This window comes from Misgurnus anguillicaudatus, chromosome 22 (genome assembly GCF_027580225.2).
Source record: "Misgurnus anguillicaudatus chromosome 22, ASM2758022v2, whole genome shotgun sequence".
Taxonomy (NCBI): Eukaryota; Metazoa; Chordata; class Actinopteri; order Cypriniformes; family Cobitidae; genus Misgurnus; species Misgurnus anguillicaudatus.
The window spans coordinates 24126221-24144471 of record NC_073358.2 but is presented as its reverse complement, the minus strand read 5'-3'; the positions used below and the strand labels follow the sequence as shown (position 1 = coordinate 24144471).

General features: G+C 37.2%; 2 protein-coding genes across 6 annotated transcripts; one reads left to right on the top strand and one right to left on the bottom strand.

The window, feature by feature from the left end:
- Window positions 1-36: 36 nt before the first annotated feature.
- On the top strand, window positions 37-10532 carry bcl7a (BAF chromatin remodeling complex subunit BCL7A). Of its 4 annotated transcripts, none has more exons than XM_055199995.2 (6): window positions 37-272; window positions 3162-3243; window positions 3448-3541; window positions 3886-4059; window positions 9003-9097; window positions 9233-10532. In XM_055199995.2, the coding sequence occupies exons 1-6, from the start codon at window positions 181-183 to the stop codon at window positions 9296-9298; spliced, it is 603 nt and encodes a 200-aa protein (XP_055055970.2). In that variant the 5' UTR covers window positions 37-180; the 3' UTR covers window positions 9299-10532. The 4 variants fall into 4 exon arrangements, with proteins under 4 accessions (XP_055055970.2, XP_055055969.2, XP_055055968.2 ...); XM_055199994.2 differs by having other exon boundaries at window positions 3445-3541; XM_055199993.2 differs by lacking the exon at window positions 37-272 and adding an exon at window positions 339-502.
- Window positions 10533-11710: 1178 nt separating this feature from the next.
- alkbh2 (alkB homolog 2, alpha-ketoglutarate dependent dioxygenase) lies at window positions 11711-13475 on the bottom strand. Of its 2 annotated transcripts, none has more exons than XM_055199991.2 (4): window positions 13045-13475; window positions 12528-12814; window positions 12147-12345; window positions 11711-12023 (listed from the first exon to the last, which is right to left on the bottom strand). In XM_055199991.2, exons 2-4 carry the CDS (start codon window positions 12772-12774, stop codon window positions 11717-11719), a joined length of 753 nt encoding a protein of 250 aa, XP_055055966.1. In that variant the 5' UTR covers window positions 12775-12814; window positions 13045-13475; the 3' UTR covers window positions 11711-11716. The 2 variants fall into 2 exon arrangements, with proteins under 2 accessions (XP_055055966.1, XP_055055965.1); XM_055199990.2 differs by having other exon boundaries at window positions 12528-12782; window positions 13045-13474.
- Between the last annotated feature and the right edge of the window lie 4776 nt (window positions 13476-18251).

The window sequence follows — 18251 nt, the reverse complement described above, 5'->3', positions numbered from 1 at the left end:
ATTTTCTTCTTTCTATTCGCTAACAAAAGACTGAAACGTATACCCGCATTGACCGTCTCTCGTGCTTCGAGGGCATCTGCCGTCCGCGCAGGCGCACAAACCCCGCCTCACTCCTGTGCTGTGCATTCGCATTGTGTCTAAACAGGCAGCGAGCAAAAAGATATTTTACCAACAGCAGTAATGTCGGGCAGGTCGGTTCGAGCGGAGACGCGGAGCAGGGCGAAAGATGACATCAAGCGGGTTATGGCTGCAATTGAAAAAGTGCGGAAATGGTAAGACAGAGTGCTGCTCGTTAATGAACAGTACAGCCAGGCTGTGGGGGAGGAGAGACAACGAGAAACAATGAAATGAAAGGAAAGAGAGCCTTTAATCCAAATCAATTTCACTCAGATTCCCCAGTCGGCTGTGCTGTTTCCATTTTGTTCGCGAAGTTGATGTTTTGTCGGCTATTTGAAGATCAGTTTGGGAAAGTGAACATTGCATTTTTTCCATCAATTTTTATGTGGGTTGAACCTAGAAGCCATTTCGTTGTAGTCACATGAAGCCTTTGCTGTTTGCGCCTGTAATGCCGGCTGAATAGTAACTGAACGGGCCGAGATGAGGGCACTAGAGTCAAACATCTTCACCCATAGTGTCGGTACTCAAGCGAGTGTTTGACTCTCGTTCATTTAGTTTGAGTGACTGACTCGCGCTCCTGACTGAACAGCGGCGCGTGAGAAGAGTTTATTCACACGCGGGGTTTTAAATTCAGCGCGGAGCTTTAGCTTCCTACACTTTAACACTCACACTGAATTTAAGATTATGCTTACACATTACAATTTAAACTTTTAAGCACAAAAACAGAATGAGGTTAACATTTTTTATCTCACAAAATATTGTCAAAAATATATTTGATATTTTTTGATATAGATGCATTTTTGAATAGCCAAACATTCCGACGTTTTACATTTAGTAAAAAACAATTATAAAATTTGCCTTTATTTATATTGAGTATAGTTCACTAATTCATTCCAATAAAAATGGCCTTGACCTTAAAAGGGTTCATTTAAAGTGAAAATTGTTTATCATAAATGCCTTTGACATTGTTAGAACAAAATCACTTGCAGTATGTATTGTGAAGGTAACATTTTTTTCAGATATTTGTAAAAATTTAAATATTTAAAGGTGACGTGACACATCTGTGAAAAGAAACCCAAATGAAGTAATATTTGTGATTTAAAAGGGCCATTTCACAAGACTTTTTTAAGATGTCAAATACATTTTTGGTGTCCCCAGAGCATACCTGTCAAGTTTTGGATTTGAAAATAAGGGAAATTTTCCGGCGCCCACCGCGAACAGTCCCACCACCAACCCAAACAAGCTCCAGTATTCCTTACATTTTAAGACTGGTGAGGGACGGATAATATTTTTTAAACCAGTGCTGATAATTGTGTTAAAATTAACTAAACAAACTAATTCATTAGCAAGAAAACTAGTGAAACACACAGCTCTGTGAAAACTACATTTCATAAGTCATACTCAAACTGTACATACTATACACACAAATTTGCATCTGTACAAAACCCACTGGCCTTAGGTTGAAAAGCCTTATTTTAACTTCTTTTGCATTATACCTTAATGCCAAAATTATTTATAAACCATTCACTTTTCTTTGTAATGAGAACTGTCATTTAGAAAATGAAAATGCTAGATGGGGCAGTGGCCCAAACCAAAAAGGGCACTACGGGGGGTGGTACTATTAGTATGGTTTTAATAAAGTATTTATGATGTGTTACTATATTACTAGCATCAACTAGTGATTACAAGTGATTATAATGGGAAAATATAATAACAAGAATTAAAGTGTGACAATAGATATTCAATATGATTTACCTGCTGGCTTGATGGAGCTTTGAATCCATGTTTGCAATGTTGAACTGCCTTTACCAGCCTCCCTTTCTGTCTTTATTTTGTGAAGCCATTGGTGTTTTTTGTATTTTTTGTCTACAAAGTGTGCCAACAACAGCAAATTTAGTGTTTATGTTAACTTAGATCTGACCGGGAACATTTAATTCATTAGACAAGCATTGTAACGCTAATAATGTGGATATTTTGTTGCTGTTTGCTTGTTAACTTGTTAACACTTTTAGAACACCGACAGCAAATCATTAACTGAAGAAATACATAAACAAACTTCCAAATTAGTAATTCTGCGGTTTAACAACTGATATAATGTAATAAATCTACCTGTTGATGCAACAAACTTCAGACAGAAACTGTCGTCTTCGCTCTCCATGCAGAGAGTGCACACAGAGATGCTGCTCAGCGGGTGGGAAAACACGAAGTGGATTAGCGGAATCAGTGGCCCTTCTGCGATCTGGGATTGGGAATGTTTTTTTATTACTCCACCCGGGCATTATTATTTTTGTAATAGCGCAGGTTAATATTCGTGAGATTTACGGGAAAATACTAATACGGGAGGACGGCGGGAAAGAAGGGTAAAATACGGGACTTTCCCGGCCAAAACGGGATACTTGACAGGTATGCCCCAGAGTACATATGTGAAGTTTTAGCTCAATATATCATATAGATAATTTATTATAGCATGCTAAAATTGCCACTTTGTAGGGGTGAGCAAAAATATGCCGTTTTGGGTGTGTCCTGTTAAATGCAAATGAGTTGATCTCTGCAGTTAATGGCAGTGCTGTGGTTGGATAGTGCAGATTAAGGGGCGGTATTATCCCCTTCTGACATCACATGGGGAGCCAAATTTTAATTACCTATTCTAGCACTTAGACATGAAAAAAGTTAGATTTTCATAATATGTCCCGTTTAATGTTTTCTACATAAAATCATCCTCTCATAATGTAAAGAACATTCTGTTAAATTATATAACCTTGGTATCTTTAATATTGACTTAGTAAGGCTATGTCAATGATTGAATCAATGAATGTAATCAACCTTAATACTCCTAATTTCAAAATTAGATTGAGACTTTATTTGAGCCTGGATTTGGCATTGACATGGTAAAAAATTTCTTATTCTGGCCTACTTCCAGATTATGTAAAACAGTGGCAACACATTTATATACTGCAGGAAATACAGTTGCATTTCATACGGCCTTTCTCGTTATACCTGTCTACTCTAATCTAATGATGGCATCCATTTGTTGTTTTTACCAGGGAGAAGAAATGGGTGACTGTTGGTGACACCTCATTGCGAATCTACAAGTGGGTACCGGTGACAGAGCCCAAATCAGATGATGTAGGTGAAAGTTAATAATCATATAGCCATAAAATCTTATTTTGCTATAAATAATCTTTTACTTTATTGCAATAGATTCTTACACACATTTTGGAGCTGGTTATACAGATTACTGCATTTTATACTTGCATATCAACATATTATACTTGCATATCAACAAAGTGAGAGAAAATGATCATGCAATTTGTTTTTGTGACACAGAAGAATAAAAACAAGAAGAAAGGCAAAGACGACAAATATGGTTCTGAGGTCACAACCCCTGAAAACAGCTCCTCCCCGGGAATGATGGATATGCATGGTAATGCTAATAAATATCTCAGTGATAATATAAGAAATATATTTTATTAAATGTATAAAGACAGTCCTAAAATAAAATATTGAGGTATATTGTTTTATTGTTTATGGATTAATTATATTCGTTCTAATGATCTACTTCTTCTTTTTATTTACAAGTATGCAGTTTTGATTATTATTCGTAATAGTTAGTAAACTGAGAAACATCGTGACTTCAATAAATTTATGTCAATTGCTATTCTGTCGTGTAACTATCCGCTAACTGTCATGTCAATTATTGGTCAATCAACATAAAGTTAATCAAGCAGTTGCTTACGTTTTAATCATATTTCTGTTTTTCTCACACAGATGATAACAGTAACCAGAGTTCCATTGCAGACTCATCCCCGCTGAAGCAGGAAAACAGCAACAACACAAGTCCTGCACCCGACTCCATGGCAGCTTCTCAGAATGACAGCAATGACTTGAAAAGTGAACAATATCCTTCCAAACAGCCTTCATCTGGTCAGGATCATAAGAGTGGTAAGCATGATTAGTCAATTACATTATGGGGTGGTTTTCCGGAGAGGCCTTATCCTAGTTCCAGACTAAAATGCATGTTTGAGCTGCCTTAATTTTAAAACGTCTTACACGGACAATATTAACAAATATCAGTGCCATTGTTTTGTCTCAATATGCACACAAGTGTTGTTTTATTTGTAAGGTTTGATTGTAAAAACTACCTAAATCTTCTAATATAACCAGTGTTGGGGAAAGTTACTTTTAAAAGTAATGCATTACAACAGGGGTCTCAAACTCAAACTGGCTTGGGGCCATTTTTAAGACATACAGTTCATCGGGGGGCCGCAGAGCTATTTTAACGTTCAAAAAAGTACAATGTTTCTGTAAATGTCATGTTTAATTTCTATTATTTAATGTATAATAATACTTGAAAATATATAAACAATGGTTTTATCTTTTTAATATACATTATTTTATAAAAGTAGCCTAAGTAAATATTTTCTTAATCTTATCTTAGGGTGTTTTCACACCTAGTTCGTTTGAGCCCTCCAAACGCTCTCAGATCAGTTCAGGGTGTATATGTGAACAAACCAAGTGATCTCAGACCCCCTTAAAAGGACCCATAAGTGAACCGAACTCAGACCACGTCAGGAGGTGGTCTGAGTACGGTTCGCTTTTGGGTTCTTTTGTGGTTCGATTTCTTTTTGATATGTGAAATCAATGAGGTCCCGGTCCGCTTTGCATGTTGTTTGGACATTGTATCAAAATAAACTGCTGCACAGAAAGCTGGGATCTGAGTTCTTTTGAAGTTGTGATGTGAACAAGAAAAGGTCTGAGATCACTTTAGTTCTGAAGAGGACCAAAAAGAGAACTGGGTCCTCTTTTGAGTCCACTATATTGTGAACACCAAAAGGACTGAGGTCACATTCAGCTAGTTCCTTTCCTGGTTCACTTTAAGTGAACTGGGTTTGGTTCTTTTAAAATGAACTATATGTGAAAACACCCTTAAATAAGGCCTATTAAAACCTTGCACTAAACTAACAATTTTAATTCCTGTATACATTTATAAACTATTATAAAAAAAATAACACCAGTAAGTGTTTCTGTTTTGATTGATTTTGGATTGTTTTCAGTCATAGTATTGACTTCATTATGTTCTTTATTATTTCAGTTTTCATAAATTTTCTATTATATGTGGGAAAATATTAATAATTGAAAGTTCATATAAGTTATATAAGATATATTGGACAGAAAAAATAATAGTACTGCTCTATGTGTAATTGAATAGTAAGCTACATGATAATATATTATACTTCATTATATATAGCAGTATACATACTTTTATCTTCTTTACATTTCTCCTCATCTTTTCTCTTTTCTTAACCTGGGCACTTTGATGGCTCTTTTCTTATCTGTAGTTTAAAATGTGTTGCATTACATCTACCGCTCTGCCTCCATATGCGGTGTTTCCATTAGATGCTGTGACGTGAGGTGAACTAAGCCCACCGCAGCTCGATCTTCTCTGAGTAACAGCTGATATCCACCCGGAAGTAACAAATCTTCTCTAGACAAACACTACAAAGTCCCGACCAGATTAACTGATCGCATGGTGACAATGGTATGATTGACGCGAGGTTCAGTTGAGGAATTAAAATCCGATCACGCATTCAGGCTGTTTCTCAATATGCGTTCTTCAGCGATCTTGCGTCCTCGTGTCCTCGCTCTACGTCATCATTAACGGTCGAAGTTGAATTCCAATTCTCAAGAACGCAAGGACAGAGGACGCATGAAAATACCCGGATGTGTTCTTGATATCGAGGATGCATCGAGTGCAGACTTGCTGAAATCGCTTTACGCCCCAGAAGTCATTGCGGCAAAACTTCCGAGTTCGTTCTTCCAAGGTCGCCTGGCAAGACCAGGGGGGCAGGGTTTCATATTTTATTGAAGCTTCCCCGGATGCCGCCATTGCTTAGCGAACACCCACCTGCTGTTAGCATCCCATTGACTCCCATTCATTTTGGCGTCACTTTGACAGCGAATAACTTTACATCTGAGGCGTTTAAAGACTCCATTTGTCCATTAATTATTTCTAAAGAAACACGAAAATGTATAAAAGGCTCCATTACCATGTATCTTACGTTATGGCCCAGTAGAAGCAGTTTTTGTAAAAAATAGGCTAACGAATGCGTCATAACCACGCGACTCTCTGTCGCACAGTTGAGAAATTACCGTATGGACTGGGAGAGAAGCTCACAGGCAATCTTTTACTGACTATGAGTCAATCGGGTGGACGTGAAGGCATAAAGTCAAGGGAGATTATTAATCAGAATACTTACCAAAATTCGCTCCTGTTCACGCTCGTCGTCTCTGCAAGATTCGGTAGGTGATTCAGATTTCCCGTGGCACGGCTATTAGAAGACTTACAATTTTCAGACAGGTTGCTCACGTGACATCTACGTCATTAAGCTCAATTTGAATCTGCGCAGTACGCTCGACACCCAGGAAGTGCGTGCTTCTAATTGACTTCACTTGTCTCCGTTGAATCCAATGGGGTCGCTGTGTCCATTTCTTTTACAGTCTATGGGCAAGACCGATATCCACAAGAACGCAAGTCTGTTCTTTGCGTTCTTGGAATTGTGAAACAGCCTCACGCTGCGTCCGAAACCGCCTACTTCCATACTATATAGTAGGCAAAGTAGTGCTTTTTGCATACTATATAGTATGATAGTAGGCGATTTCGGACGCAGCATCAGTGATCCTCGACATCACGGAGCGTGCGATTCATGGCTGCGTAGCAACCGGTGACGCGACCCACGCCCCGGAGCGCAACTTCCGCTCTCGAGCACGTTGGAAAGTAATGCTTTGACTCGTTTTAACGCGTTGTTAGACGCGACATGTGAACGAACACTTGGACGTTTAAATAAAAAATCTAACGAATATAAAAAAAAGTGAATAAAAATCTTTCTGCGGGCCAGATTATTTTATATTTTTGAAAGTTGACGCGGGCCGCATAGAGGGGGAGGGCGGGCCGCAAATGGCCCGCGGGCCGGGAGTTTGAGACCACTGCATTACAATATGAAGTTACTCCCCAATAAAGTAACTAAATGCGTTACTTAGTTACTTTTCATGGAAGTAATACGTTATGTTACTTTTGCGTTACTTTTTCTTGCTTGGCTGAGGCTTGATCTCTTTCAGGCCTTGCAGGTGTTTTTTATGACTGAAAAGTTCTGCATTTAGTAACTGCATATTTCCATCACAAAAATGTCAAGCTCTGGCCTGCCATTTTTGTTTCTCACTCAAACATATTGAGTGATATATTCTCACTCAAATATTAATGTGTACATTTATAAAGTAATGCATTACTTTACTCGTTACTTCAGAAAAGTAATATTATTACATAATGCACGTTACTTGTAATGCTTTACCCAACACTGAATATAACTAAAGCCAAGTCCCGGATTAATTTAAAACCTGACGGGGAAAACCACCCCAGATTCCTTTTCTATCTGATGTTTATCCTTCTCCACTGTGACTTCGGCCTTGTTTACACTCCAGGTCTTAATGCTCAGTTTGGATTTTTTTCTCAAATTGTGCTGTTGTTCACATTATCATTTAAATGCGACTGCTATCTTCCTACCTTATTTTCTGATTAATCAGGAACGTCACCAAAGAATGTTTAACCACGCGTCCTCCACCATTAACTGTGAACAATGAAATTCCCATCCATGATTTCTCAATCGTTGTGCACTCCAAGCTGTGTTGCACACCTTTTCTCGCTGACGATCGGTAATAGTTGATAAATTAAACTTTTCTGGTCGACCGCATACGTCATCAAAGTTTAATATTTTGGGTTTAATTTCAGAAAAGCAACCGTTACATTTCAAGGTAAGAATGAACCTACAATGATTTTATGTCTTAAAAGAAATAAATCTTAATTTTCTAATGTATTTTAACTGAAATATGAGAACCTCGATGACGTATGCGCGCGACTTCTGGAGAACGAACCCGAAAACATGTTCGGGACGTGTCCTGCGGAACTGGCACGAATGGCCACCCTAGACGGAAGTCACATTGCAATACATCAGATGTGTATCCGATTTAGGACCACATATGAAAGTGGCCCGTGTCAAAAGATAATCAGCAGGGTTTCCACTGGTCCTGAAATCCTTGAAAGTTTGTGAATCTGGGGGAAATAATTCAAGGCCCTGGGAAGTTTTTGAAAATATACATACATAGATACAGGTCATTAAAAGTGCTTAAATCTATTTTATGCAAGAAGATTTCTGGGGGAAAAATCCATAATTATTCTCTGTGTAGTGTAGGATAATATCATAAAAATTCTAGACTTTTTAAGCACACGTGCTAAACTTTTAGCTTTAAAAGCTTATCTCTTCTGTATGCGAATGTTGATTCAAACCAAAATGCTTTTTTGCATAGTTGTGTTTGACACATAAAAACGTCTCAGGTTACGTATGTAACTGTTGTTCCCTGAGAAGGGAACGAGACGCTGCGTCTCCCTTGCCATACTTCCTGCGTCCCTGTAACGCCGTCTATAGCAATATTCCAGATAGCCAAATACTTCCTGGCTCCCGCGTCACCCTGTCTTTATCATTAACCCTCATCATTGGTTGAATTTGATATACACATTCAGACGCACTTGAAGGCATCCCCAAAGTGTCACTGCAGTGACGCAGCGTGAGTTCCCTCGAAAGGGAACTGTAACAATGTATCTTAAAAGGTAACACAATGTAACCTTGCTTTCACTTGAAATGTGTCCCCACATTTAGTCCTTGAATTTAAGGGTATTGGACCTGGAAAGTCCTTGAAAGGTCCTTAAATTTGAAGTTAACTAAGGTGTGGAAACCCTGTAATCAGATATGAGTCACATTTGCACCACTTTCACCTGCAGTCAGTGTGAACGTAGCCATAATAACCTACCTAATACCCAATGACTTTATTTTCAGACCAAAATCGCTGCTCAGAGTCCACAACAGCCAAAAGAGACAGCAAGTTGCAGGCGGATTCAGATCTCTTTTTAGACTCTTCCAAGTCATCCCAGGTACATGCTTACAGATGTCACTTATAAAAAGAAAATGTATAAGTATTCACCATCCTTTATAACTGCAAACATCAGCTGATCGTAAATGACCTGCTTTCTTTTGTTTTAATACCGATTCATTGATTTCTTTTAAAGGAATTGGAAGACGGTACTCCTCCAAGCAAAAAAGGGAAACTCGATTCTTCCTCTGAAGAAAGCTAACTGTCTTGCCCGATGTCATGCATTATCCTGAAACACATCACAACAAAATTGAGGTTTTTCTGCAGTTCTACACACTATTCTACAGCCATCTGTTCACCTTTACCCAGAAACCCATTTGTCTCCTTCAGTCATGTTTTTTGTGTAGAGGCCACGTCTGGACCATTGGATTCCATAACAGACAACATGGATTGAGTCAAGCTGTGAGATATTGTACGGTTTATAAAATGATTCAATCACTACGTGCTATTCCTCTTGCTAAGATGGGTATAGGCACTGGAACTGCCATAGGTTTTCCTAATTGGCTTTGATATCAACTGCCATTTGCGATTTAAAGAAAATTTGTATCACCTTTTCTTGTTCACTCAGGAAGGTCAACACACTGTTTTAAATCACGCTGAAAGTAACTGATTTCTGCTGCTGTAGTTTTAATAGTGATATTTCACCATAAGTAGCTAAATATATAAAAAGAAATAACATTTGCAAACGGTACTAGTCACAAGTTGAGTCAGACAGGTTCTCCTGTGAAGGCCATAGCTTGTAGCGTAGGTCCTGCTTGGTTGAGTGCATTTGTGTTACTGAAAAGATGGTGGATTTTTTGTTTTGTTTTTTTTACGTCGTCTTTTCCCCAAAGTGCCCACTTTTTTTGTTTTCTTATTTTTGTTCATTTTCACTAATGCTCAAATTAAACTGTGGTGTTCGAACAGTGCTTTGAAATGCTGGTTGCCATTTCAACAGCACTACAACCTTCCAATGTACACAAGGGATACAGAAATCACATAATCTTGATATGTCAAATTCATCAAATGTACTGACTGCATGTGTCGTCGTCCAAGGAAAAAGTGACATTGATAAGATTGTAACACAGCAGGTTATGGGTAGACAGCTGTGCGAATACCTCATACTCAGTCCAGCAGTGCTGGAATGTAACACTAAGTATGACTTTCTCGAAACTACTCGGTTACGTCTGCTTGAAAAATAAAATGTATATATTTATACAATTACGTTTTTGCTACCCTCATGTTTTTGCCACAGTATTTCGCCAAACTTTTGCCTTCTGTAGTTCAATCTTTGAAACTTTTAGCAAAATGTATTCATTGGGACCATATTGTTTTTTTTCCAGTCTATAATAGAAATGTCTTGTACAGAAGTATGGTTGTGTCTAACCTATTTATTCCACATGTAGTTTATTGGTTTTCTAAAAAAACAACAAATAAAAGAAATTATTTCCTTTGAAGGGCTCCTGATTTTTGTTGCCAAATATACAACCAGAAAATGTTGTGAACATTACAAAGTACTATTTTATTAAACACAGCTACTGAACATGGTGATAACTCATACATATACCGTACATACACCAGAAAGAGTCATTTTAAAGGATTAGTCCATTTTCTCAAAAGAAAAATCCAGACAATTCACTCACCACCATGTCATCGAAAATGCCGATGTCTTTCTTTGTTTAGTCGAGAAGAAATATGTTTTTTGCGGAAAACATTGCAGGACCTTCCAATTTCAATGGACTTCAATAGATCCCAACATCCAATACCCAACTCAACACTTAACAGTTTTTTTCAACGGAGCCCCAAAGGACCACAAACAATCCCAAACGAGGCACAAGGGTCCCATCTAGCGAAACGATCGTCACCTTTGACAAGAAAAATAAAAAATATGTACTTTTAAACCACAACTTTTCGTCTAGGTCCGGTCCAGTGCGACCTAACGTAAATGCGTAGTGACGTAGGGAGGTCACGTGTTACATATATAAAACGCACATTTGCGGACCATTGTAAACAATAAACTACCACAAAGACATTAATTAGTATCAGTTGACATACAACAACGTAGGAACGGTCCTCTTTCTCAACACATGTAAACACTGGGGCGGAGTTTCGCGTTCGTGCACTGTGACCTCTTGACGTGATGACGTATTGCGTCGGGTCACGCTAGCGCATCACGACCGGATCTAGATGAGAAGTTAGGCTTTAAAAGTGTATATTTTGTCTTTTTTCTTGTCAAAAATGACAATCGTCCCGCCAGACAAGACCCCCATGCCTCGCCCGGGACCGTCCACAGTCCCCCGAAACTCCGTTGAAAAAAACTGTCAAGTGTTGAGTCAAGAACCAAATGTTGGGCTCCATTAAAGTCCATCAAAACGAGAAAAATCCTGCAATGTTTTCCCCAAAAAACACAATTTCCTCTCGACCGAACAAAGAAAGACACCAACATCCTGGATGACATGGTGGTGAGCAAACCATCTGGATCCCTCCTCCAAGAAAATGGACCAATCCTTTAAGTTTAGAGAGAACCCAGTGGTGCTTATTAACATGCATTTAACGCAGTTTTCATATACTTTGAGGTAGTTAGACTAACGTGGTTTATAACAATGCTTCATAAAAGGGTCCTGGAAACAGTCTCTACACTTTAATGCAGTTTCTTTATTATGCGCCTGAAAGTAAGGTTGATGCGTGGCGTTTTAACCTTTTTTCGCACTGGAAGGCTGTGATACCAGAATTTGTTAGTGGGATAGTTCATGAGCAAAAGACTTCCATGGGCTAACTCCAGCTTCACAGGCTCAATCTGATGTTTGGCAGGACCGGTTCGTGCATCCTTGTGTCGGAAAATGAAGTCACGGGCAGCCCCCAGAGATACAGAGGCAATAGGGCAGGCAGGATCGAGTTCCCGTTCATCATCCCGGTGCTCTCCCATGTGATCATCACCATCCTTATACCTGAAATTAAGACAGAATTGGATGTGTTAAAAAACAAGATTATTTCTATGTTATGCAATGCAGTGCCTCCGCAATCGCATCAACTTTCAAAAGGACGTCCACTACATCACACACTGAAATTACCTGTTAATCAAAACAAAGTTGAAGGTATGGCCTGTTGCCTTGGTGACAGCATCTCGAATGTGTATTAAAGTGGGAGTCCATGGTCTGGCCAGCAGATGGACTCCGGAGAAAGAGTACGTCAGTCCCTCGTCCCCGTATGTTGCTTGCTTCCTCGGCACGTTGTGCATCTTTCCGTAAACTTGCACCTTGGCTTTGTCACCTTTGTGAAAAGAAAAAGTGGAAAAGCAAAATAATTTTAAGCATGTAGTGATCTTAGTGAAACATACACAGTAGGTTCTAGCAATCTTGAAAGAAAAAAAATTAACAAAGAAAAATAACATCCTTTATGTGTGTGTGTGTGTGTGTAATACAAAGAAATTAAGACAATCGTGCCTTCAATACCTGTAAAGTACACCACCTCTTCTTCTAATTGGTTGAAAAGACGATCAGCCTCATTTTTGTGAAACGGCAAACAGTAGTCACAGTCCAGACTCTCTGCCTCGATCTTCTGCCAAGGGATAGGTTGAGCAAACTCCTCTTCTGCATCACACACATCCTCGTTGCATCTCTTCATTAGTTTCTCTTTCTTCCATTGAGCTTCCTCAGCAGATACAGCTGATCTCTTTAAGTGAGTTACAAACTTATCCATTCAAACACCTGTAGGGTGATCCAGTCCAAAAGCCAGTTTGCTTGAGCCACAAATTAAAGTGCATATTCTGTCATTCTTCACGCCATTACATCCAAATAATACCTATGTGCTTATTTACACCAGCTGCTGTTTAACATTACTAGCGACATTCCGTTAAATCTCGAAGTGCAGAGATGGTTACATGCAGGACGCGACGTCACGTGCAAGCAATATTTTTGGGTAAGCATTTGCCTTACGTGATTGTGGGATATATTTAGTGTGACCCCTTACCTTGGTAAAATTAAGTATGTCCTGGTCAATTGTTTAGTCTTAATCGCGAAACTTCCATTTTTACCTTCAACAGAATCGCGCTTAACACACCCCCGGAAGTGTAAGAAGGCTTACGTCATTACAGAGGACACGTGATCCCAGCGCATCTGATCTAACCAGCGCTTGTTTGATCTACAGTTTTTAGTCTTTTGCACAACCATAAAAAAATAATTTTTTTCTGTTAAACTGTTCACATCCCGAAATGCAGTTCAGCTATAGCAACACGATCTGACTTTAAATGTTTAAATATGGAATTTCGACGAACAACTAATTAAAATGATCATTTTGTTAATGAAATTGATTTTAACTAGTCGCAAAGGTTATTCTTGATATCAGGAGTTAGATGTCCACCATTAAAAAGTAAATTCTTGATCAACAATGACGTCACCACCCACAGAAATAAAATTATTGATGTCATTGAAATTTAACTAGCATACTAATGTAATTCTTGATATATTTGTATTAGTAGAATTTTGCAATGAAATGCAATACTTTTGCATTTGAGTTTCAAAAAGATATGAATTTAAGCAGTGGTAGCTGCTACCACCTCTTTGTTTGGTGGCATGGGGTATACACACTTCTACTGGGGACATAAATTAAGAGTATACCCACTTCTCCAGACACCACTACACATCTAAATTTTAGTGAAAAGGCTGATCATATGAAAAAACTAATTATGCTCAACTTACACTATCCTAATTTTTTCCACTTAAATCCATTCAAGATCGTTAAAGAAGAAATCAAAATAAAACACAGAAATCCATCTTGCAGAATCACAAAATTGTCACATATGGCCACCACAAATCTCCACATTTTCATAATCGTTGTCTGTGCAGCTTTCATAAATCTCTGGGTTTCCTGTAGTGTTGGCATAAATGGCAATTGCAGGCAATCTCATATTTTCAGGTCCGTTGATGTAAACTGATGAAATCTGGCCTGCAAAGACCAATAATAATAAATCTCATGTTCATGTTGGTAATTTTGGTTTTACTTCATTTACACCCAACTGCCTGTCAAACAGTGAATTTTGTATTATTATTTATGCATATATGTCTGGGAAAGTTTGATATACTTACTCTTTTCTTTCTTATCGATCTTTTTTTTGAACTCATGATCATTTTCTGCAAAGGAATAAGACGACAAATATGATGTCTTGAAACAATATACAACCTGTTACTTATACCATTATTGTTTTATTTAGACATGTAGTCTTTTCTGTACATGTCACTGAATATTATTGTTAGCTGGGTAAAATGAGAAATAAACTCACCGTAGATTGTTTGATCTGGGCTGGAATTTGGAACTATTATCAAAATGGAAGAAAAAATATGTTACTGGTTGTTTTAATTAATTGATTATATGGTCATGTGTCACACAAAATAAAACTTCAGGAAGTGGTAGTTGGTTATAAGTGGGATGACTGGGTGTGATGTCCATGAAATTGAATAGCAGCCTTGAGTATTACTATGCCCATTTAACTTGAAATACAAGTCTGGGAGTAAATGGGATACGGCACTTACCAGGCTGGCTTCTTGTATTTGCATAAAATGGTTCCCTTGATGCTTAAACAGAAAGAGATGAAGTTACTTTATTGATCAAAACAAAAAAATCCCACGTTTTTAAACTTTTTATACTTGATTTGATACACTTACTTTTGCATTTATGAAAAATGCAACACACTGTGACCACAACAAAAGCAAAAATAAAAATAAATGTTGCTGCTCCTGCAATGTAATGCCAGAATGAAAGCATCATGTCACCCAAGCTTTCTGATTAAGCTTGTTCAAAGTTTTGTGTCTTTAGGCCGAAGGTGCGTACTGTTAAAATTAAAACAAATACATGACACATTATTAGGCAATTTTGATCATTTTAACTTAAGACAAACTTTAATCTGTGAAGCATTGTATTGCAATTGGACAAAAATAATAGTAATATCATAAAAATACTTGTTATACTTTGAAACCTATCAATGCCAATTACGCTTCCCAGACCTTCCAGCAGGGTGCCCATAGGTGAAAAAGAAGTACACACATCCATAGTGTACTTTACCCTCTAACTACCTCTCAACCAAATGGTTAAGCACATTTTAGTGAAAATGTTTTATTATGCGGAGTACCTAAGCTGATTGACCTTAGCTATCTCTACCATTTGCTTGAGGTATGTTATGCCAAAAAATCCACTAGATGTCAGAGTGTCAATCAACAGCGTCTTGTCACAACATTTCTTCTTAAATGGAAGAAATCACTCCTGCCATGTGAAATTGGTGAAAGAAAAGCATATTTTTGACCTATTACACTGTAAGAGCCCTAACTTAAAAAGTAGAAAAGCTATAGCTAATGTATTTAGATTATCCATTTCTGTAGTCAGAATCTACTATTTGCTAATAAATATACATTTCTGATCATTCACAGTTATGAATATGAACCTCAGGCAGTTAAAGGGTTAAAGTGCACTCATTTTGTACTTAATAGGTTATTACTATGCATATAGTATAGTAAACGAAAACTATCACGTAAACTGAAACTATTAGTGAAAAAACATTTTAGTTAACTGAAATAAAATAAAAACGAAGGTTTCTAAAAAAAAAACTAAAACTAAACTATAACTAATATGTGGACCTGCACAACTAACTAAAACTAACTAAAATTTTGGAAAACAAAACTTGCGTTTTCGTTTTTTAAATGTTATTGGATCAGCAGTTGAACACGGAGTCACTCATATTACAAAATGTTCAGCAGATGTTGTAACCCAACAGAATTTAGAGTGTTGGTTGGTGTGGTATTTGTCCTGCTCTTTGATTATTTTTTTTTTATTAAAAAAAAATCCTCTTATTCTCCTCATATTTTCAACATTGCCAGATTTGGCAAGATGTATGTACACAACCAGGATATTATGCTAAAGACTAAAACTATACTAAAACTAAATAAAAACTAAAAGTAATGATTTTTAAAAAAATAGAAACAAAATCAAAACTATTTATGCACCACTAAAAAGAACTAAAACTAAACTGAAATAAAATAACACATTACAAAACTAAATGAAAATAAAAACTAATATTTTTTGATAACTATAATAACCCTGAGTCTTCTTTAGTACTTCTTAAACCCTGGGACCCTGTCCCGGGTCCAAAATTACTTATTATGACTTAATATAAAATATTCCTTTAATTTTTAATGGTCTGTCATGGACCCAGTACCACATATGAGATACTGTTTGAAAGCGTAGAATCTCTACGTTCTGCAGATATGCATCACTTTGACATATTTTACTGTAAAAAAGTTATTTACACTTAATTTACACTATCACCCCCCCCCCCCCCCCAATTGCATAAAGCTCTCACTCTCAGAAATAAGGCTACATTGTTATTTGTGTTCTATTATCATGACATATGCAACAATCGTCGAATGAATAATGAGATTAAAAAATCATCTTTTGTAAACGCACGTGAAACTTGAGCGTGAACTGCACAGATAGCCACAAATGCTACACCATCTTTTATCTTAGTTCCTATTCTAAAAAAAAATGAGTCCATTCACAGCATTTTCTTTGGTTGTGTGCATGAATAATCCCTTGTTATTTATTATATGTGCAAAACAAAACAAAGTACTTTTATTAGAAAAATGTATTTTCACACCCTTCAGTAAAATAAGAATAACTTTTGAATTCGACATGCTAAAGAGATCATTCTTTTTTGTGTGTTTACTGTCTGCTGCTGCTAACAACCAGAACTGACTGCAGTCTGCTAGAGCACACAGAACCAGAGTTATTCACTTTCAAAAACAGTGTTTACAACATAAAAAAAAAAACATTTGGTGTTTCATCATATGAAAAACAACATAAATAACAATATTTGCCACAAACAGCGGCTGTGTATGTAAATTTAAAAGGTTTTCTGTAAAATGATATAAAGATATTGCATTTATTCTACTGTATGAGGACACTTCAAATATTTTTAGGCGGAAATTGAATACAAAAAGGGTATTATTCCTCCCAATTTATTTTGTGCTTATTAGAGGACCGACAACACATGCAACCATGTTTAGCACTTTTAACAGTGTTTTATGTAATTTGAAAGGGTTTCCTGTAAAATGATACCAAACTTTTGTATGTACACCTCTGCATGTGGGTATGGGAAGCTTTTGAAATTGGGTAGGCCAAATCCAGGCGGAAATCCCCAAAATAACCTCAGAGTGTAAGAGGTAAAGTCTTCTTTAGTACTTCTTAAGAACATCTAAGTTATCTGTGCTATTTTGAGACACCATGAATATGAAGACATGTAGCCTAATGCAAAACAGCATATTGAATTAAAGAAAATCGATATGATGCTCAGCAATGCTTTACTCACATGTGTGAAATCCTGTTTCCTGAAGGTTAATGCTATAGTTTAAATCCTCAGACCGTTGTAAAGACCCAGATGCAACTACAAACAAGTACACAGTAATTTCCCATTTCAAGCATTTACTTCACCTTTCAGATTTTCTCCAAAAGATTAGATACTGTATAATACAACAAGCTATCTTTATCCAGTGCCGCCTGATTTGAACAGCAGGTAACAGAGTAGCAATGTACCAGAGGGTCTGTTTGCAGCTCAGTTTAGGTGTATCTTAACTTCCCCTGTCTACATTTACTCAGACCTGAGAAAACCACAACAGCAACAAACATCAGCCTACTGTATTCACCAGTTTCCGTCTGAACATCGCAGGTTGATCAAACATTATGCAATCGGGGGGTTTCTGGGCTTTCTTTTATGTTTTAAAACATATGGAATCAAATTATAGTGCTCAATGTTTATTTGGACTAGAATATATTTTTGAGCAGGTTACATTCTTAAAATGGCTGGGTTATTTTTTAACCCATAATGGGTAAGTATTGGACAGAACACATGCTGGATTAAAAATGACCCAATATTGGGTTGTTGTTATGCAACCATAGGATAAAATAGACCAGCAGTAGGGTTAAAACAACCCAGTGTTCTGTCCAATATTTACCCAACATGGCTTAAAAATAACCTAGCCATTTTTGGAGTGTAATAACTTCTCACAATTATTAACCACACGTTCATATCTTTGCTTTACATCTGCAGTTAGGTTAAGATTAGCTGAAAATGGTTGATTAAAATCATAAATATAAATATAAATAACAAAATGTACCTTACCATTTATAAAGGA

Bases quoted from the DNA above. Each gene is read 5' to 3' on its own strand.
- alkbh2 (XM_055199991.2), bottom strand. From the start codon at position 12,774: ATGGATAAGTTTGTAACTCACTTAAAGAGATCAGCTGTATCTGCTGAG. The intron at 12,346-12,527 runs GTATTGAAGGCA...CTTTTCACAAAG, and splicing joins AGAGGTGGTGTACTTTACAG to GTGACAAAGCCAAGGTGCAA. The intron at 12,024-12,146 runs GTAATTTCAGTG...TCTTAATTTCAG, and splicing joins AACTTTGTTTTGATTAACAG to GTATAAGGATGGTGATGATC.
- bcl7a (XM_055199992.2), top strand. From the start codon at position 348: ATGAAAGGAAAGAGAGCCTTTAATCCAAATCAATTTCACTCAGATTCC. The intron at 503-3,161 runs GTGGGTTGAACC...TGTTTTTACCAG, and splicing joins TTTTTTCCATCAATTTTTAT to GGAGAAGAAATGGGTGACTG. The intron at 4,060-9,002 runs GTAAGCATGATT...CTTTATTTTCAG, and splicing joins TGGTCAGGATCATAAGAGTG to ACCAAAATCGCTGCTCAGAG.